At 40.4% G+C, this 22,449-nt stretch overlaps 1 protein-coding gene across 11 annotated transcripts in view; it reads left to right on the top strand.

Moving 5' to 3' along the window:
• The window catches only part of GRIP1 (glutamate receptor interacting protein 1), a 682,693-nt gene that overhangs the window by 528,769 nt on the left and 131,475 nt on the right, over nucleotides 1-22,449 (top strand). For all 11 annotated transcript variants that reach the window (XM_042992703.1, XM_042992699.1, XM_042992700.1 and 8 more), the window contains 5 exons: nucleotides 1,457-1,592; nucleotides 4,488-4,633; nucleotides 11,912-11,995; nucleotides 16,713-16,788; nucleotides 18,958-19,103. In XM_042992703.1, the coding sequence (XP_042848637.1) occupies nucleotides 1,457-1,592; nucleotides 4,488-4,633; nucleotides 11,912-11,995; nucleotides 16,713-16,788; nucleotides 18,958-19,103 (588 nt within the window). The remainder of the gene's footprint in view (nucleotides 1-1,456; nucleotides 1,593-4,487; nucleotides 4,634-11,911; nucleotides 11,996-16,712; nucleotides 16,789-18,957; nucleotides 19,104-22,449) is intronic.

The raw sequence follows: 22,449 nt of genomic DNA, 5'->3' as shown, positions 1-22,449 counted from the left end.
CATTTTTTTAAATTTTTTTTAATGTTTTTATTTATGTTTGAGACAGAGAGAGACAGATTATGAACAGGGGAGGAGCAGAGAAAGAGAGGGAGACACAGAATCTGAAGCAGGCTCCAGGCTCTGAGCCGTCAGCACAGAGCCCGACGTGGGGCTCGAACTCATGAACTGTGAGATCATGACCTGAGCCGAAGTCGGATGCTTAACCGACGGAGCCACCCAGGCGCCCCCATTCTTGCGTTTTAATATGAGACTCTTTGATGTCCTAGAAGTTGATAACTCCCGAAATTCATAATGTAAGTCGGGAGGAATTAGAAAGCTTGAGTTTCCCGTCCCTACCCAGAAAGTGTGTATGCAGAGGAGGAATAATATAACAGAGAATTTGAAAACAGTGCTGATCAGAATTGACGTCTGGATAGGTAAATGTTGACTCGACTCATTTTTACTTCTGAAAGAAAGGGTATTCTTAAAGGTTTCTCACTTTCTGTTGTGCCTAAAATCAGAAGACTTGGGTTCCCTCTTGGTGCGTAGACATTGTCTGGATAAGATCTGTGAGATGAGGGATTTATGGCAATTATCTGGAGTTTCTGAGGACCAACACCACCTTACCATATTGTGACACATTTTGGTAAGAAGTGATGTGAGTTGTTACGTGAAGCCATTGTACTTTGTTTTCTGAAAGATAGAAAACAATGGAGTCAGTCATATTTTTTGTTGAATCTGTAGAAAGCTCTCTTCTCTTGTGCCCATTGGCTTATTCAGCTGAAATGTACCAGGAACTTGAGGTCTGCTGCTGCATGATATGTATTACTATTTAAAATTATTTTGGGAGCCCTTGGGTGGCTCAGTTGATTAAGCGTCCGACTCATGGTTTCGGCTCAGGTCATGGTCTCACGGTTTGTGATATCAAGCCGGGCATCGGGCTCTGTGCTGACGGTGTGGAGCCTGCTTGGGACTGTCTCTCTCCCCCCTCTCTCTGCTCCTACCCCACTCGCATGCTGTCTCTCTGCAAATAAATAAACTTCAATAAATAAATAAGTAGATTATTTTTTGTTGTATTATTATTTGAAATTCTGTTCTGGGCCCTTATGTTACAACTCTCTATTGCTCCCTTTGGAGTTACAAGGAGAGAAACCAGAGAAAGTCCCTTGAGAATGGCAGAAAACAAAGGGCAAATATCATTGTTTGTATCTAACCCATGTCAGTCTCTTTGTTGTGAACCTAGAGTGGATTACCCCACTGGTACCCATTTTAATAACCTATAACGGGATGTCTGCGTCGACTTTACCTGCACGCACGTCTTTACGAGACACGCTGCAAACTGCAAGGGAAAAGAGGCCACAGACCTTTTCTCGTCCAAGAGAAAGCGGAAAGAGTTTATGGGAAGGAGTCCCTTTGCCATGCGCAACTGCGCCTCGTACTTCTCTCTTTAATAAGGCAAATGCTTTTCTCTTAACAGAGGAATTCAAGGGCTCCACCGTGGTTGAGCTGATGAAGAAGGAAGGCACTACCCTCGGGCTGACGGTATCGGGCGGAATTGACAAGGATGGCAAGCCACGCGTGTCTAACCTGCGGCAAGGGGGAATTGCTGCCAGGTAACTCCCTCAGGGAAACGTGGGAAAGGGAACACAGGGTGTGACTAATCCAAAAACCGAAGCTCCATCAGAAACGGTCACTAATAAACAAATGACAGCTGCCATCTGCCGGGCAGAAGCACACCCGGGCGTGTTTGTAGAAGCTTTTCTGGCCTGTGCCAAGTCACCGGGGAGCCGCCTGGCCCTCACAAGACTTTAATTTTAAAACGTCTTTGTGGCTCCAGTCCCCAACTATGCTGCTGGACAGCAGACGGGCTGTAGTGGGACTGATGCACTCCGATCATGTAAATGGAACAGATGGCCCGTATCATGCGTATGCAGGGAGCGCCCGTGCAGGGATGTGGTAAGCCTACAGGAGTAGGGAAACCCAGCTCTGAGTTTCTAAGTGACGATTTTGCTTGTCTCCCATCTTCTCTGCTTTTCTACTTGTGACATTTCCCTTTTCATCAAGACAAAGATGAGGTTTCCAAAAGGATAGGAAGCTTAGATGGGGAGGCGTTGTTCTGTCCTCGTGCAATGGGCTGCAGACTGCACTCGCTCTTGTGAAAGGCAGAATGTCCTGTGTGCTGGGTCCAGGCAGGCTTGCCTTATAGACAGATTCAAAATTTACTTCAGATGCGATGGTCAGGTTTCGTTAAAAGTGAGGTTAATGTATCTTAAGTCCTGGACACCAATAGTCTTGTCCACGTAATCGCAAAAATAGTTTGGGCCTTCTTAACCTTACAAAGTATCATCAAAAATAGTGATTACTTGGGGCGCCTGGGTGGCGCTAAAAAAAATCACTATTATTTTTTTTAATAAAAAAAAAATAGTGATTACTTTTGGTGATCAACCCATCTGTACAATGTATAAGCTTAAGCCAACTGACTGCTTCATAATCTGAGGTACTGTTTATGAAATAGGCTGATGTCAACACAGACACCGTCATCTCCTTTTTTCACGAGGAAAGAGATTTCTTTCCACACCGACAGCTTCCTTTATTTTATAACAGTCATGGCCAATCTCCGATGCTAGGGTCTCATATGTCTCCAGAACTTTTTCATAGGTAGGCCCTGTAGCACAGGTAAATAGGGTGAAGATCTTCAGTCGTATTGATGCTATAATTTAAAGTATTGTTGGGGCGCCTGGGTGGCTCAGTCGGTTAAGCGGCCGACTTCGGCTCAGGTCATGATCTCGCGGTCCGTGAGTTCGAGCCCCGCATCGGGCTCTGTGCTGACCGCTCGGAGCCTGGAGCCTGTTTCAGATTCTGTGTCTCCCTCTCTCTCTGACCCTCCCCCGTTCATGCTCTGTCTCTCTCTGTCTCAAAAATAAATAAACGTTAAAAAAAATTTTTAAAGTATTGTTGGCATTGTCAACTGTGGAGACTGCCCACATGTCCACCGATGGATGAATGGATAAAGAAGATGTGGTATATATCACAATGCAATGGAGTATTACTCGGCCATCAAAAAGAAGGAAATCTTTCCGATTGCAATGATGTGGATGGAGCTAGAGTGCATTATGCTGAGCAAAATAAGTTAATCAGAGAAAGACAAATACCATATGATTTCATTCATATGTGGACCTTAAGAAAGAAAACAGATGAACATATGGGAAGGGGCGGGGGGGAGAGAAGAGAGAGAAACAAACCACACGAGACCCTTAATGGTAGAGAACAAACTGAGGGTTGATGGAGGGAGGTGTCTGGGGGATGGGCTAGATGGGGGATGGGCATTGAGGAGGGCGCTTGTGATGAGCACTGGGCGTTGTATGTAAGTGATGAATCACTGAATTCTACTCCTGAAACCAGTGTTGCACTGTCTGCTAACTAACTGGAATTCAAATAAAATGTGGAGAAATTTAAAAAAAAAAAGTAATGCTGTGCCGGTTATATTATCAATGACCAAATTAGCCATTGTTTAAGGCACTACCATTTTATAAGTAGTAAAGGAAAATAATTAAAGATAAGAACTCTGCCCTAAGGGGGCTGATAATTTACTAGAGAAAATGGGTATGAACAACACGAAAAGTTTGAGAACAATAACAGCATTGCCACAACGTGAGCATCGTCACAGAGCATTGGGTGGTAACGTTGCCCAGTGAGTTAGTGAACCCGAGGGAGGAAGGACAGCATGGACCGCAGGCTGGCACAGGAAAGCTTGCGAAAGAGGAATGATTCAGGCCGGACTTAGGTAAAATAAATGCACACATGTTTCTGTTTGGGGAGAAGGTATTATTGAAGGTCCTTATCCGTGACGCGAATTTTAAGTACTGTCTTTGGTCTCATTGCTTGCTCTTGCCTTAGAAGTAAAGTCTGCCTAAAACCCCCAAAGTAGCCATGGTTCTTCTATGGTGTTGAAGAGAGGCGAGAATGGTACTGAAACCCAATGCTTTCATTGTAATTTGTTCTTTTTTAATCAGCCCTGCTGTAAGCATTCAATAGCAGAACAAGCGGACCCTCTCCTTAGCCCTCAACAAACTCCCAGTGCAGATACTGAGAGCTAGGAAATGTCCAGGAGGCAGGCAGCAAAAATGAGAGAGAATGAAAGGAAAGAAAAAGTCTGGGCATGTCTGGATCATCTGTTTCTAGAGAACCAAACTCTTTATGGACAGAGCAACAAAAAAAAAAAAAAAAACACAACAACAACAAAACAAAACAAAAAACCCAAAACCTCTTTATTTTATTTTATGTGCTCTTTAAAAACAAAAGAGGGAAAGGGTTAGGGAAAAAAATGAGAGACCGTAGCAGATCCAATAGAGGGATATTTCAAAGTATCCCTCCGTATCCTAGGAGGCAGGGGCTCCTGCCAGGCAGGCCTCCCGGGCTTACGTGCATTTGCAGGAAGGGAAAGTGGAAAACGGGGGCAGGCCTGGGGAGAGGACGGGTCCACTGAAGCCACCTTGCCTATTTTGCAGAAGCGATCAGCTGGATGTGGGTGACTACATCAAAGCAGTGAATGGGATCAACCTGGCCAAGTTCCGCCATGATGAGATCATCAGCTTGCTGAAGAACGTTGGGGAAAGAGTGGTTCTTGAAGTCGAGTATGAGCTGCCGCCAGTCTGTAAGTAATCACAATTCAGGGGCGGGACAGCTACGCCACCCCTCTGCCTAAAACAATTTGTTCTCCATGTTTTCCCTTTTGGCATCGTTGTCTCATTACAGGAGTGATAGAACACCCATTTCTGGATATTTAGAAATTATTTAAATTGATACACCTATAGCCCACTCCAGAAGAATCAAAAAGAGCTCAGAGAACAATAAAATTATACAGGACTCGTGTTCCATTAAGGTCATCTGTGTATATCACCGTTTGTAAGGTCTGCACGTTAAGTTCGATCCAAGCTCTGCACAGAGGGACTAGGGTTAGGAAAAGCATGTGTAATGTGTTCTGTGTTGATTCTTGTATAGTTATGTTAATTTCTGAAGCATGAAAATTGATTCAAAGCACATTCTTACCAAGTAAAAATAATAGTAATGTAACCAGAGTAGCCAACACATTTCCAGAGCTTACTAAATGTCCGGCTTTATAAGGAACCTGACCTGCATGGATACGCTTCATTCTCACCATAAGGAGTGTCAGCCTAGCAGAGCTGGACTTGGATGTCAAAGAGCCAGGTTCAGATCCCAGCTTCACCTTTAACTGCGTGCCCTTGAGGAAGTTGCTCAAGCTTTCTGTGTCTCAGTTTCCACAACTGGGAAATGGGCGTAATGTTAGTTCCTGCTTGTATAGCTGTTGTGAGGATTAAATGAGTTAGTATTTGTTGGACAGTTAGAACAGTAGCTGGCACAATAAAAATTTTTGATAAATAATGCATACATTAGCACTATAAGAGAGGCATTATTATCATTAAATTTCTCATTTACAGAGGCTTGAGTGAAGTATCTTCCCCAAATAAATAGGCAGCAGAATCAGTATGTGAAGCCAGGCTCCCTGACTCCAAAGTCCATATGCTTATTCGTTGTGACATATACTTATGCTGTGTGTTACTGCGGGCCTGCATTTAAGCCATGCTCTGCTAACACCACGTCTCCTATTATTAAGCTGTCAACATAGATGCCAGCCTGACAAAGCCCTTTGCTTTTCTATGCCAGTGAGAACTCAGACTGAATATTAATCATTGATAATAAGTCATTTGTTCACCAATGACTTGTTGAGCACTTGTTACATTGCGGCCGCCGCGTTGTATACCGGTGGAGTTTACATTTAGACAAGGGAAGACGGATAACAAAACAAGACCCCAGTAGATAAGTAAACTGGACAGCATGAATGCTAGGGGTCATGAATGCTAGGAGAAAAAAGAAAGAGCCAGGAGAGGGATTGGGAAGGTGGGGAGAGGTGTGGGATTGCAGTTTGAGATCGGGTGGCTCGGAAAAGCCTCACTGAGGCTGTGTCGGTGACTTGAAGGCAGTGAGAAAGTTGGTCGTGTGGATTTCTGGGGAAAGAGAACTGCAGAGAGAACAGCCAGGGCTAAGATCAAAGGCAGGAATACCCTGGGGTTGTTGGAGAGACGTTAAGAAGGGTAATTTGGCAGGAGCAGAGTGAGCGTGAAGAGAAGTAGAAGAGGAGGTCAAAAATGTAACGGATGAGGTATATTTGGAGGCCGTTGGAAGGACCTTAAGTTTGGCTCCGGGTGATAGAGGATGGCATTGTATGAGTTGGGGCAGGAGGCACAGGGTCTAATTCCTGTTTTCAAAGGCTCCCTCAGGCTGTTGTGTTGAGAACAGACTGCGGTGGCTAGGGTGGAAGCTGGGAGACCAGCTGGGGGGCTGTTGTCGTGATCCAGGTGAGAGACGGTGGTGAGGATATCGAAAAGCAGTTACCTTCTTGATCTATTTTGAGGGTAGAGCCATCAGGACCTCCTGACAGATCGGATGTGGGTTGTACAGAAATAGAGGAGTCAAAGACCCCCTGAGATTTTGGGCCTGAGCAACCGGACGGGCAGGGTTGCCATTCATGGGGTTGGGCAAGAATGTGGGCAGGGCTCATTTGCGAGGGGGCCATCAGAAGACGTTCATTGTTTGAAATGCTACAGTGGACGTGTCTCTTTGATGTGCAGAGAAGAAATGTCAAGAAAAGCACGAGAGATGGGGTTAGGAGTTTGGGAGAAAGATCTGGGCTGGAAATGTACATTTAGAGTAATGGGAATATAGAGGGTGTTTGAAGCTTTGGGACCAAACGTGAGCACTCAGGGAGTGAGCGTATATGACCAGTCGTGAGTTCTTATTCTGAACATAAAACCCAACACCAAAAATATAATGGTGTTTTTATAACAAAATCAATTGAGGTCTGTGTTCAAAAACCTCCCTGTAACGTTTTTCATTTTCAGCAAGAGTAGACAGTAAAATCGAGCGCTGAGAGCTTGGACTGTGTCACTAGTTAAATATCAGTTTCTCCCCCTGTCCAGCTGTGTGACCTTGGGCATGTTATTTAAGTTCTCTGAGCCTTAGGTTTCTCATCTGTAAAATGGCTATAATAGTGTAGAATTTTTGTCAGAATTCAAGGCTATAATCATGTGAAATAGTTGGATCATTGTCATGTACTCAGTAAGATATAGTGCCTGTTAGTCATTATTACATTATTATTATTCCACTGAAAGTACTGTGCTTTCTTTTACTTTAAAGGAGTCCATTTGTTTTGAAATCACTATCTCAAAGGATCGCCAAGGAGTTAAGAGAATCCAGATATCTAGAGCTAATGCTCTTGGATTAACCATTTTGATTCCACTGGGGAAATAAATATCAACAAAACACACCCTCTTTCTAAAACAAACTCTTAGTACAGCTTTCCAGGGGTAAGGCCAGTAGTGGAGATTTGCCAAATTATGTGTGAACTACACAGCAAGGAGTTTGAGAAGCTTTGAAGGAGGTTATGCAGATCCAGGAAGAAGAGGAACATTTTGGGCAGAGGGGAGAGCAAGGAAGGAAGAACTTAGCCCAGTGCACAGGTTTGAACCACAAACGGACTATTGTTGTTGAGGCACAAAGGGAAAGAGAGGACCTGGAGGGAGATAAGGCCAGTGAGGTGGACAGGAACAAAATGATGGAAGCCACACTGGTGGAGCCTGGATAAATCAGGTGGGCAGCAAGAAGCCTTTAAAGGCTTTTAAAGCCAACGAACATCATCAACAGATTTGAGTTTTTAGAGTTCTCATTTTAGGAAGCCAAATGGAGAATAGATAAGAGGCTATCAGCCGCCTGAAGGCTGTTACGGTTTTCCAAAAGAGAGGTGACATCCTGAACAAATATAGCATTAGTAAGGTTAAAGAGTAGAGTGGATATCAGACATATACAGGAGTTAAAACCTATCATGACTTGGTGATTATACCACCTTTTCCTTCCTGGTGCATTAAAGCTGATGAGGAAGAGGAAAAATATTTTTTAAAACGAAAGTGTGAATTCGATGGTAGAAATCAGATAGAAGAGATCTAGTCTCCAAGGATTATCTCTGTCTCTATTATGTTTGGATAAATTAATAAGATCTTTGAGTTCAGGGAGGTTGAAGGGATTAATAAACATCCCCTTCACTGAGCTCAGACTGCTAGAGCTGGACCAAGCCGCTGCAGTGAGGCCCTAGGGAGAGAGCAGATTGCTGAAAAATAAGCTGCCCAAGGCCAAGGCCGAGACAGGTAACTCTCAAGAATCACATAATTTGAGGCTCAGCCACCCCCAGAGTCCAGAAAGAAGTGGAGGAAGGATATTTGTTGCATGTCTGTGTGTATGTGATCTGATAGAGAAGGAGTGGAATTCTGACCTTGCTCAAACCACTTACCTTTTGTAAGACTCAGATTCTTTATGAAAATGGAGTGGTTGATCTACATGAGCTCTAAAGTTCTTTCTGACTTTAGAATTACATGGTAGTTTTGAGACTGTATTTAGAGAGAATATTTCCAAACTGTATCTCAGATATTTATGTATTCAAAGTTGGTCTATGGGTACCTGGGTGGCTCAGTTAGTTGAGTGTCCAGCTCTTGGTTTTGGCTCAGGTCATGATCCCGGGGTCATGGGATCGAGCCCCATGTCAAGCTCTGCACTGAGCGTGGAGTCTGCTGGGGATTCTCTCTCTCTGTCTCTTTCCCCTGCGTGCTCTCTCTCTCTAAAATTAAAAATTAAAAGTTTGTCTAGAGCAAAGCCTTCATGTTTTGTGGTGACATAATCCCTAAAGAATTTTGAAACCATAATCCTCATTTATTTTTTAGTAAGCCACCTAACATTCTTTATTATAAACTTAAATCGTTGGAAAGGGTATAATTTCTGGCATGCTGTTCATTTTATATACCTTTAAGTGAAGTTTCCATTCAGACCTTAGAGCTACGTATTTGCCTCATTTATTTTATGGAAAATGTCTGCTACAGAATCTGATTGGCAAAGGCAATCCTCACTGTTAAACCATCGGCTAAATCAGATTAGCTTTCTATCAGACGGAGTTCTTTAATTCAAAAAGATGTGTTAAAGTGTGTCCCTGTGATTGTCTCTTACTTCTCAATTCCAATTCTAAGAGAGATAGACAGGTGACACATGATGATGATGCTGCTGATGATGATGATGATGGCAATGGGAGGCGGGGGGGAGCAGTCTCAGGTCTCCTCCACGTATTTCCTTCCAGGATTCAGTCTGAAGGAGCAGAAGCCACCCAGAGAAAGCTCTTCCTGTGGCCATAGCAGAGGAAAAGCAGGATAGTCCCAACTACCCGAGCACATTTCCAACCAAGTGCTTATTACATCTCTTAACATCCCATTGGCCAAAGCGAGTCACATGGAGAAGCCCGACATATTGAGGAGGGAAAGTATACAACCCTTATCATGCTATTGAGGTAGGAGTTGAGGAGTCAGGGAAATAGTATATAATGTAGAAAAATCTAATCTGCCATAGTAAAATAATATGGATAGCAGTACATGCATATTCCCATAGAGAAACAAGGGACAGCAGCACCACTAAAATACTGAGGAGAAGTATTTTTGCATTGCAATATTCATTTCAACTTAACCCTTCTGTGTACTGCATTTGATTCTCTGGGGAAGCTCCTTATGTGGATCCATTATGTCCACATACACAAATGTGAAGTAATGAATAAAATGCACATGGCAATAGCAGGGGTCCTGCTATTGGATATGAAAACCCAGTCACCAAGATCCAGTCATGCAAATGAAAATTATGAAGACCAAATCTATTTCATTAAGTATCAAAATGTAGTTAACATTCACATTTATTTTTGTGAAGGATAAACAGCAAGAGTGTGGATAATCCAAAGCTGTAGATAATCCTAAAAGTCTTTATATTGACTCTAGATTGGAATCTAGGAGTTTGTGGTCCACAAGATTGAGCTCAAGCAAAATTCAAACTACGGTGAACTATGGTGCCTTTTTTAAAAAATTTTTTTGAGGTTTATTTATTTATTTTGATTGAGAGAGAGAGAGAGAGAGCAGAAGAGGGGCACAGAGAAAGGGAGACGAGAATCCCAAACAGGATCACGCTGTCAGCACAAGGCCCGATGTGGGGCTCAGATTCACCAACGGTAAGATCCATGACCTGAGCTGAAGTCGGACACTTAACCGACTGAGCCACCAAACTACAGTGCCTTTCATTCCCAGAACAGACACCCGGCCAACAAGGACAGGTGGCCCCGAATTAGAATTTGGTTGTATAGAATTAAAAGTTGATTTAATGTTTAAATGAAACAGTATTTGTAAACCACTTTGCAGATTTCCTGGCACACAGTGGACGCTCATTAATTCTTTCTCCCTGTATCTTTTCCTTTCCTTTCTATTTGTTTCATTAGAACAAAAAGATCGTGTTCTCAACCAATTACCTCAAGTGGCTTGTTTGTCATGAAAATAAGAAAACGTTTGATTTGAACTCAGTTTCTTTCATTTAATTAAAACTGTACCTCAACACTTTCAGCTATTTGTGTACTGTTCCTAGCTGATTAAAATGAACTGAAATTCCCTTGCTAGCAAGAATATGACATTTAATTAAATCAGCAGTATACCAAAACATTTGTTCAGCTGTAGGGTTATGTTGTTTTTCAGCAGATCCAAGTTCGTGACGTACTTTACATCCCAGCCAGATATGCGCAGTTTTGTGAATTTATCTGTGTGCTTTTCATAATCATGTCTATTCCTTTGAGGATTCAGAATTTCTGATAATTAAAAATAATCGTAATCAATGCTACATTAAAATTACTTCCTATTTCTGTAAATGGCAAGAAATGTTCTTTTAATAGATGCAATTAAATTCTATCTTTAGAATCTATACCTATATTCCATCATATATTTCTTATTGATAAATGTTTCATGCAATAAAGTTTTCAAAATCTAATCGCAACGTTAAAAATATGCCATTGATAAGGACCACAGCATTAAGTAATTAGATATCATTGTACAAATTCACTTAAGGATCTAAGACCATCAGATTCTATACTTGCAAATTCTTTTCTCTCTCTGAATAAAAACATCCCTGTATCCATAATGATGAAATATTAATTTGTGGAAATTTGGTTGTTGTTGTTTTTTAATTCAGCAATAGTGTACTATCTAAGCAGAATTACCCACCACTTGCCTGGAAACAGTCTCACAGAAGAGTTTAGTTACTATACCTTCATACAACCTACACCCCGTATTACACACGTATACTGTATGTGATATTAATTAGAGATATCAACTTGGCCATGCAGTTTTATTTTGTGAAGTAAGAGCGGTAAGCAGGCAAACATAACATAAGCATGATAGTATCAAATGAAGTCAAGTAAATATTTTATTAGACAACAGTAACATTTTGAATGTACAGAAATATTTTTGCCCTCCAGGTTTGATTTGGGTTGCTGATGTCTTTGTTAGTTGCTGTGCATCGTGTCAGAAAATCTGTCTTCATCGCCTAATCTATTAGTGGTAATTTGAGAGTAATACTTTTTCTTCCTGCATTTCCTCCAAAAATAAATGTAAATGCATTAATTATTTCAAGGTTTACAAAAATCATATTGCTTTTGCATTTCACAAAGGGAAAATAATTCTCTTGATTACATGAAGAGTGTCTCTCCTGGTATATAGAGTTCTAACGATGTGAATATTACACTCTAGCTAGAAGCTGGCTACATAAGAAGAAAGGAAGTGCCTATGATTTTGAGTCCACTCGGGTCTAAGCCTAAGTCCCTAATGCAGACAACTATTTTATGGTATTTGTATGTATTTTTTTTAACATTTTCTTTGAAAAGAAGTTATCACACTTGTATTTTTCATAACAAGAATTATTTGCAAGGGGGATCTGTAGTGTTTTATGCCACATTAAAAAAAAACTGGAAATGTTGTTATGATTTAATATATTTCTCTCTCTTTCCTGCATTCAGCTGTTCAAGGATCGAGTGTTATTTTCCGAACGGTGGAGGTCACATTACATAAAGAAGGCAATACCTTTGGTTTTGTAATCCGAGGTAGGTGGTGGCTAGAAAACATGAACCATCAGATATTCTTAGAGAATTTGTCAATGAAATATTGGGAGTGAACTAGAAAGTCATCCTGAAAACAACAGCAACAACAGATGTTCCCAATGCATAAAGTCCCCTTATAATATTTGCACCCATTCTTTTAAAAAAATAAAGCAATGAGTAGGAACCAGAGTGGAATCCAAATGACTTAGATCTGCTTTCAGTCCATACAGAGCAAGAAGTCACTGTTTGTAAACCTTGTCAATTCATTCATCCTGCTGATTTGCCACTTTTCTACGTGTCTTTTGCTTTCCCTTTATACTTTTCTGTATCTCTGAGTCAAAAATGTTGATGAATATGGCTTGGTTTGACTTAATACACTAGGATTAAACAACTTTGTTTAAATTATTTTCTCCTGAAATACATTTTGTTATTGTAGCTTTCTAAAAATGGATTGAAGATAATCTGATCCCTTGGGAACCTATGTGCATCAGCTTAACTTATTTTATTATGGGATGACATTAATCATAAAGATTTCAGGTGACTCCAACTTGGCTATAAAACCATGAATTCTGAGCTGTAATTCTGACTTTTAATATTTTATTTTTCATATTAGCAGTTTCACCCCTCAAAGACTATACATAAACAACTCATAATTCTGCGTATGACAGTAAAGTTCAGTAGGGAACTATGTATGCATCAGAAATGTTTTTAACATTTCACATTTCGTGATTTTTTTTTGCTTTTACCTATTATATTCTATACTTCACCAGGGCCTAAAATTTATCCAAATTATTAAAACATTAATTAAAATTAACTAAGCATCTTGGGGCGCCTAGGTGGCTTAGTCGGTTAAGTGTCCAACTTCAGCTCAGGTCATGATCTTGTGGTTCATGAGTTCGAGCCCTGCATTGGACTCTGTGCTGATAGCCCAGAGCCTGGAGCCTGCCTTGGATTCTATGTCTCCCTCTCTGCCCTCCCCAGCTCATGCTCTGTCTATCTGTCTGTCTGTCTCTCTCTCTCAAAAATAAACATTAAAAAATTTTTTTAATTAACTAAACACCTTAATAAATGCACATGCATCAAGGAATAAAAGAAATACATTCATTTATACAGATTTGTCTTAAATGACTAAGCCTTAGATTCCATTCTGTACCAATCATTTAGCAAATCAATCAGTCAGGTATTTATTAAGGACAGGTCAACATGTCAGCATAGGGCCAAGTATTAGAGAGTCATAGGACAGGACCCTATCTGCAGGGAATTATAGTCCAGTGAATTTAAGACAAAGTGCCTGAGTGAGCGGTAGAGAAAATGGAAAACGAGGAATTCACTGAGTGGTTTAGACCAGCAATTATTACCCTTTTCTGACCAGCTCCTTTTTTTTAGGTGGTGCAAACAGGATCATTTTACTTTCATCATTTACCTTAACCATTCCCAAATTTCTGTGTAAAAGAACTAGATGAATATAGTAAAAAGTCAATATACAAGTAATTTTGGCTCAGAGGGTGGTATATACAAATCCGTTTTTGCAGTGTAGTATGATAGAGAGGCACTCTTGAATCACATGCATACAAGCCTAATTACTGAAAAGCTGCAGTAAAAAATACTGCTGGGTATTCATTACTAGTTGTGTGGTTAATCAATAGTAAATCAAATTACTAATGAAAGAACTAAAACAACAGTAATTTATCATTAGGAACAGAAAAAAACGGAAGCATTTGAAATCTACAACCACCACAAGACAGCTGATGATATAATGTTAGCAAAATGCTTATCTTGCCATTTGCAGGAATTCCAAATATCTGTATGTGCATGAGTAATAAGAATTTTATAATATGAGCCTAGGATACTATCTGGTACATCGTAGGCCCTTAACAAATAAATGAATAAGTAATTGAATGTTGCCTAGATTTGTGCAGACATCAGACTTCTTAGTGCTATAGTGATTTTAGTTTAGGGGCACCATATTTTGGTCGGCTTTAAAAACTCACTTAGTATATTAGTTGAACGTAAAAGTTTGTGAAATTTTGCGCAATTTCTCATAAGAATCACATAAAGAACTTAATGTTTAGATTAGTTTGAGGCCTATCTGAAGGCTCTTCCTTGCTCAAAAGGTGACACCCACCCATTGCTTCAGAATCTTGATTAGTCACAAAAAGAGTTGCAGAATGAGAAAATACTGTGGGCAAGTGTTATCATGGCCAAGAAGACATTATGGCATAGATGGAATTTGAGCTCAACTTATTTTGGTGAGAACACCAGGACTTTCAGGAAGAAGGAGGGCAATATTACAGATGGGGCATATTCATTTAGTACTGGTGAATTTCTTCTTAACCAATTAGAATGGGTCGTAGAACAATAATACAGGCTTTTACCTGATGAATGGAATTGCATTTCCAGTGCTACGTGTCATAGGTTCTAGCACCTTGACTCGCCGAACAGTAGAACCTGGCACCTTTAGAATGAAAACTGATGTTCTGGCCTAAATCTTGCCAGAGTTAAATTTCAGTTAGTTCCCTCGCCGCCAAGCTAAGGCAAACAGCTTGGGACAATAGGGAAAGCACTCTGCCACTAAGTTCTTTTTCACTTTGGGCAAGGAAAATTTACCTATCGATCATTCTCAACTCTAAAATTATAGATAGGTCTACTCATCTGCTAGATAGAGCCCAATGTTCAGATTTGGTCTGCGTTGTGTCTCTGGCATTGATACTTTTAAAAAGCATTCCAGGGGACTGATGCCAACAGGCAGCCAGGATTGAGAAATACCACTGGGCTCTGTGTGTCTCAGTTGCTTTGCAGTTCCAAACTTGTAAAATGTAAGTGAATCGCAAGCTACATCTGGTTCATTATTTCAAATAATGGTAAAATGTCACATATCGAGAAATTCAGAGCCGTCTCACACTTTGCCATTCATTCACTGTTAGAGATTTAAATGTGGACCTCCAAATCAAAATTATGGAAGCTTGTATGGCCGTCAGCCCCCATCCTTTTCTAAATCAATATCCCTTCAGGAGAAAACAAACCTACCTTTTTATGATCCCCTTGCAAAAGAGAAATTACATAGTAGTATTTATATAAATATGGGTAAGCATGTGCTGTAATTTATTGTCATGGTTTCATTTTAAAATCCTTTTCCAAGGAAGTTGTGAATTTCCTATTGTAAACAATGAGGAATTTCAAAAGAAACCATCAAACTGAGTGGAAGAGTGAGGTACTGAAAGGGAGCTTTTATCAATCAGCCAGACTGAATAAATCATTGGTAATAGAAGTAAGCAGAAAGGAAGCATTTGCCTTCATCGGGAGCAGTGAATGCCTTTTGATTTGTCTTTTAGGTTAGATTCTTTAAGATGACCTCTCTACCCATTCCAAGTTTGGGAAATGCCAGTCTGTTCTACCAGGAAGGCGTTAGGGAAGGAATATCTGACGATAACATTCGTATTTATCAGATACTGGCAGGTATCTGGTGGGTAGCCAGGATGGTGAGGTATATGGAAATCAGGTCAGGTGCAGAATAGTTAAGAAAGTGGAAATGTCCAGCCTAAAGAAGATGAGACTTAGCAGGTGTATAATCACTGTTTTCAACTTTCAGAAAAAGTTTCTTGTAGTGGAAAGCATACATTTTGGTTTCACTCCTCCAAATAATAGAAAAAGAACAAGTAGGTGAAAATTGAAGGAAGATAGATATCAGATGAATAATTAGGAAGAAGCTTCTAACACCCCTACATGTCCAAATGTGAAATGGGCTGCCTCAAACCTAATTAGTAGGCCATCTTGTGGGTCTCAAGAAAACACTGGGAGAGCACAGACTATGGACGTTCTACAAAAGGGTCCTGGATTTAGAAGAGAGTTTATAATAAATTACCTTCCATCTAAAAGCTTTTATGTTTCCAAGAATTCTTGAGCAGAAGTTTTCCGTATATGGAAATAAAATCTCCATTTAAGCATTGCAGTTGTCTTGAAATTATCTGTCCATTTTTTGAACACCCCAACTTTAATGGAACCCATCTCAGCCACTTGAAGTTTTTTCTTTCTTGTTTTATATACTTACGTATTTTCCCCCCTCTCCAGTTTTTGCTTCCTTTATGCCAGGTTGTAGACCTATTCACCTGTATTATAGCCCAGGTTAATTGGCAACAGGTATACCCACCTGCACTTTGTTGATAACTGGCTATTGTCATAATTAGGCTAGTACTTGTTAAGTAGTTTATGTTCTTTTTTTTTTAATTTTTTTTAATGTTTATTTATTTTTGAGACAGAGAGAGACAGAGCATGAACGGGGGAGGGTCAGAGAGAGAGGGAGACACAGAATCTGAAGCAGGCTCCAGGCTCTGAGCTGTCAACACAGAGCCCTACATGGGGCTCGAACTCATGGACCGTGAGCTCATGACCTGAGCCGAAGTCGGATGCTTAACCGACTGAGCCACCCAGGCGCCCCAGTAGTTTATGTTCTTACGACGCTGGGTGTTAAATATTTTATATATCGCCCCTGAATACAGCCATGTGTTTATTGAGAGGTGGAGACATCATGACTTCAAAAACATATTCTATATAAAATGAATAAGATTTTTGGAAAAATTTTACATGTTTTCCTCCATACATCAACAAAATGTACTTTAGTTTCTCAGCTGCCATTTTGTGAGTGAATTTTTTTTTTTTTTTTTTTTTTTTTTTTTTTTTTTTAATGAAAGCACTTATAAGCTGTATTTCTTTTGTTTGCCAGGAGGGGCACATGATGATAGAAATAAATCTCGTCCAGTTGTAATAACGTGTGTTCGTCCCGGAGGACCTGCTGACAGGTAAACTTCCTCTGTCTGTGTCACTATCCAAACAGATTCAACAAAGCTGGGGACTTTGGCATAGAGTTGAGGAATTAGAAATTTCATAGTGAAAGATAGATATTAAGCAAACGTGTTGGAATGTGAATACTGAAATTGTTGGGCTGCCAAATCAGAAGAAAGAAGGTTTGACTCCAGGCTCAACACTCACTACCCTATGTGTTTGGCAAGTGACTTACCAGTTCTAAGCTCAGTTTCCTCCACTGTGAAATGTCGATAATAATACCTACCTGACAAGGTCTTCAGTTTTATCAGAGACTGGCTGGGGCCTTGCAGGGGACCTTTCATGCAGTAGATACTTAATAAAAGGTAGCTGGCTTTTTAAAGGCACGTACTTTAAACACATCGTCTCCCATTGCTAACCTCCTCCCCTGGAAAGATAGGTGGTGATGTTCTGACTGTTACTATTAATCAACATCCTTCTGGTTATTATTATCTGTTGATGATGATTATGTATGTGAGAATGGAAGTGATTTCAATAAAAGGGAAGGAGCGTTGTCAGTACCTAGAGCTATCTCTTCGGGACTAATTTGAGTATCTGAAGAGGCAGCTCCTTCATCTCTCATATCACAAATATTAGAGGAGGTCGTATGTAAACGCACAACTTAGCTGTCTCAGGAGATGCTTGTCTTTGTATTAATTTCCCATCGCAAACGTCAATTCCATAAAGGCAGGGGACCACAACTCCGGCCATTCGCTGTGGTTGAAGGGTGGGAGAAAAATGCCCTGGTTGCCCCTGACTCTGCCCTATGTTTCAAACCGGGATAGAATGTTTAAACCTTTTCTTATGCAATAGAAATAGTAATAATAAATACAATTGATTGAGCACCGAGCCATGTGCTAGGAAATGTACTATGTGTTTAGCAGACACTATTTTATTTGTCCTCACAACTGCCTACTAAGTACTTTTTAGCCACACTTACAGTGATAAAACTGAGGCCCCGTGTGGGTACATGACTTACCAGCTAGTACACGGAAGAGCCAGGCTAGGAATTCAGGTTCATTCTCCTTCAAAATCCATACTGTTAACTCACTTTTCTAAAAAGTTTGTGTTTAATATAAAATAAGAGAATATGAAGATACTGATTTCTCACCTGCACCATAGTATGTTTGCCTTTTCAGAGGACAACACAAAGTCAGAATTTGCACAGAAATCTTGCCTTTTTTCCCCTCTCCTGCTTCTCTTGTGAATTATTCTTCCTGCAGTAAATGAGAATATTTCCGTTCCTTATTAACATTTACCTTGGGGTTAACAAAAATGTCAGAAGCAAGCTACTAGTTTCTGAGCAACATATTATCAAATTAACTTAGGATGAAATGGAATCTAAAAGTTTAAGATAAAAATTTAGAGTCAAAGTTCTTAGAGAATTATCTAGGCGAAGGATATTTAAGAGATCCCTCTTATCCTTTCCAAATCCTCAACTTGTAATCCGCCCACCCCAGTTTGATTTCTCGTATCATGACCCTCCCTGAGGCAGGAGGGTTATAATCTGGAAGCCTCCTGGCTATATTTTAGTGGAGTCTCCAATGTCCTCAGGCATCTTCTTCCAGTGCCTTGAGTGTCTATGGTCACAGCAGAAAGAATAGTATTTCCCTGTCTCTTCCAAGGAATATGAGACTGAATCAATTTAATGATTGCCAAAATGGCCTTATAAATCAATAGGGAAATTTCTAGACTAGGGAAATTTTTCACCAGTGCTCCCAGTCCTGCTTGGGTTCACTGATAATAAATGGAGTGGAATCAGCAGGCTTTCTTGATGCTTAAGACGAAGCGCAAATAGGATGGATGGGGGAAGGTGTGAAATACCCTCTTTGGCTGAGCGACTCTTTTTTTTTTTTTTAATTTTTTTTTTTTAACGTTTATTTATTTTTGAGACAGAGAGACAGAGCATGAACGGGGGAGGGTCAGAGAGAGAGGGAGACACAGAATGCGAAACAGGCTCCAGGCTCTGAGCCATCAGCACAGAGCCCGACACGGGGCTTGAACTCACGAACCGTGAGATCATGACCCGAGCCGAAGTCGGACGCTCAACCGACTGAGCCACCCAGGTGCCCCTTGGCTGAGCGACTCTTAATGCTAACCCCCATTATGTTACATTAATGAAGACTGTTTCTGTGTTCTCCCTTCAGAGAGGGCACCATCAAACCTGGCGACAGGTTGCTCAGTGTGGATGGAATTCGGCTTCTTGGAACCACGCATGCCGAAGCCATGAGTATTCTTAAACAGTGTGGACAAGAAGCAACGCTGCTGATAGAATATGACGTCTCAGTGATGGGTATGTCGGAGTCCTGAGGTTGTGCTCGCTAAGCTCTGGGTCATGTCATTGTGCATCCCTGATAAACCACTCTGGGTTAAGAATGAACTGTGCTGTCCTCCTGCGGCAGACAGAATTTCATCAATACTCCATCATTACTCTGTTGGGTTCAGGAAGAGGTGAGTGGTGCTTTTCAGCGATTTAGAGTTCTTGTGTCAATAGCTTCTATAATAAGGTCTCATTCCATCAGAACGTTTCACCTGGCAGTCAGTTCTATGTGGATTATACTTCGGCAGCAAAGTATTTTCCCCTCCAAATCGCAAGAATAGTATTATTAACTAAAGGGGTGGTACTTTTTCTTTTACTACACGGAGACTGAGAAAAATAGGAGATTTCTTTCCTTCTTGTAACTTCACAGCATGAGGCCAGCGAATCAGAATGAATGGAAATGACCAATCATTGTATCCTAAGATTTAGGAATAAAGAGAGGAAGGGGACCATATAGTATCAGTGGTTAAAATGAGAAGTTGAGGGGCTCCTGGGTGGCTCAGTCGGTTGAGCGTCCGACTTCGGCTCAGGTCATGATCTCGCGGTCTGTGAGTTCGAGCCCCGCGTCGTGCTCTGTGCTGACAGCTCAGAGCCTGGAGCCTGCTTCCGATTCTGTGTCTCCCTCTCTCTCTGACCCTCCCCCATTCATGCTGTGTCTCTCTCTGTCTCAAAAATAAATAAAAACGTTAAAAAAAAATTTTTTTTTAAATAAAATGAGAAGTTGAGTACAGTATCCTTTTTTTTTTCTTTTAATGTAGTTGACCCACGATGTTACATTTGTTTCAGGTGTACAACATAGTGATTCGACAAGTGTGTGTGTTTTGCCATGTTCACCACAAGTATAACTACCATCTGTCACCATGCAACACCATTACAATACCTTTGACTGTATTCCCTTTGCTGTACCTTTCATTTCCATGATTTACTCATTCCATAACGGGAAACCTGTGTCTCCCACTCCCTTTCACCCATTTTGCCCGTTCCCCCACGCTTTTCCCCTCTGGCAGCCATCAGTTTGTTCCCTGTGTTTAAACGTCTGAGTCTGCTTTTTGTTTGTTTATTCACTTATTTGGATTTTTTCCAGTTCCACATATGAGTGAAATCGTATTGGTAGTCGTCTTTCTCAGTCTGATTTATTTCACTTAGCATAATACCCTCTAGGTCCATCCATTTTGTCTGAAATGGCACTATCTTGTCCTTTTCTATGGCTGCATAATATGTGTATACATCACATCTTCCTTATCTATTCATCTATCAGTGGACACTTCGGTTGCTTCCATATCTTACCTATTATAAATAATGCGATAAACATAAGGTGCATATATCTTTTTGAGTCAGTGTTTTGGTTTTCTTTGGGTAAATACCCAGTGGTGGAATTATTGGACCATATGGTATTTGCTATTTTTAATTTTTTGAAGAAACTCCATACTGAAGCACCAATTCACATCCCTACCAACAGTGCACGAGGGTTCCTTTTCCACATCCTCACCAACACTTGTTATTTTTTGTCTTTTTTTTTTAAATATTTATTTATTTTTGAGAGACACAGAGACAGAATGCGAGTGTGTTAGGGGCAGAGAGAGAGGGAGACACAGAATCTGAAGCAGACTCCGGGCTCTGAGCTGTCAGCATAGAGCCTGACACGGGGCTCGAACTCACAAGCTGTGAGATCATGACCTGAGCCGAAGTCGGACGTTCAACTGATTGAGCCACCCAGGCTTTCCAGGCGCCCCATTTCTTGTCTTTTTTATTTTTTTTTAGCCATTCTGGAAGGTATAAGGTGATACCTCATTGTGGTTTTGATTTGCATTTCCTTGGTGTTTAGTGGTGTCCAGAATCTTTTCATGTCTCTGTTTGCCATTTGAATATCTTCTGTAGGAAAATGTCTGTTTAATTCTTCTGCCCATTTTTAATTGGATTATTTGTTTTTTTGGTGTTGAGTTATAGAAGTTCTTCCTTTATATATTTGGGATATTAAACCTTTATCAGACATATCATCTGCAAATCCTCTTACATTTAATAGGTAACCTTTTTGTTTTGTTGATGGTTTCTTTTGCTGTGCAAATGCTTTTTATTTTGACATAGTCCCAATAGTTTATTTCTGCTTTGTTTCCCTTGCCTTAGGAGACATATCTAGCAAAATGTGGTGTAGTATTCTTTCTTCCAATAATGATTACAATAGAAATTAATTATATTTCTGCCCTTACAACTATGGTAAAACTTGGAAGGTATCCTCATCTGGCTTTTAAATGTTAAGAGAGAGCCCAGTTTTGTGTAATGTTGACAAAGGCAGAAAAATTATGAAATAATGAATTGGAACTTGAAATTGAAACTAAATCATGTTATATACACTTCTTAACAATTGTCAGACATGATTATTTGACCTGATTTTACCAGTAAGTTTTGTGCTGGTGAAATGTAGCAGAGAAAAGAGGCTTACTCTATTAACTGCAAACTCCTTTCTCCTTTATTTCCCACCCTGTGTGATTCATGTAGAACAGTGTTGCTTAAAAATATTAATATGTCTATTGGCCTGAAATGTTTTAAAAGGTATGAGGTTTCTAAAAAAAATTTTAAGTATGAGATTTAAGGAGTTCTTAGCGGAATAAGCAGTACGGTATGCTCTTGACATGGAAAGTTCGAAAATGAATGAACTTCCCACCCTCCTCTACCCTTCTCTTGTATTCTCTCCCACCCTCTTTTCTTTTTCTTTCTCTTTGGTTATATAGGTTTTAAGTTAGATTTGGAGTTAGGTGATTTGGATCCTGTTCTCACTCTACTGATTTCTAGCTATTAAGGTGGACCATGTTTCTTATTTCCCTGTGCCTTAGTTACCTCATTTGTCAAATGGGGACTTGCTTACTGTTTCTCAACTTTTTCTCTCTCACTCTGTTCCTCATTGTCTGTCTTCCATTCTTCCTCCTTTCCCTTCCAGCCACCCAATTCTTCTTTGATATTCTGCTCTCCATTTCTCACTATGAGTACTACTCTATTCTAACTGTGTCCTACTCAGCTTTTTTTCTAGTATTCCCTATAGCCATCCTCCTTTTTCTCTGTTTGTGTTTCTTGCTTTTTTCCATTCCTGTTTTCCTAATTTGGGTTAAGATAGGATTAGGTACCATAAGCTCAAATAATTTTTTTTTATTTTTTTAACATTTATTTATTTTTGAGAGAGACAGAGACAGAGTGTGAGCGGGGGAGGAGCAGAGGGAGAGGGAGACACAGAATCCAAAGCAGGCTCCAGGCTCTGAGCTGTCAGCACAGAGCCCGACGCGGGGCTTGAATTCACGAGTCATGAGATCATGACCTGAGCTGAAGT

Source organism: Panthera tigris, chromosome B4, assembly GCF_018350195.1.
Source record: "Panthera tigris isolate Pti1 chromosome B4, P.tigris_Pti1_mat1.1, whole genome shotgun sequence".
Lineage (NCBI taxonomy): Eukaryota > Metazoa > Chordata > Mammalia > Carnivora > Felidae > Panthera > Panthera tigris.
Note: the sequence above shows the minus strand (reverse complement) of the source record. Positions and strands in the feature narration are given on the sequence as shown.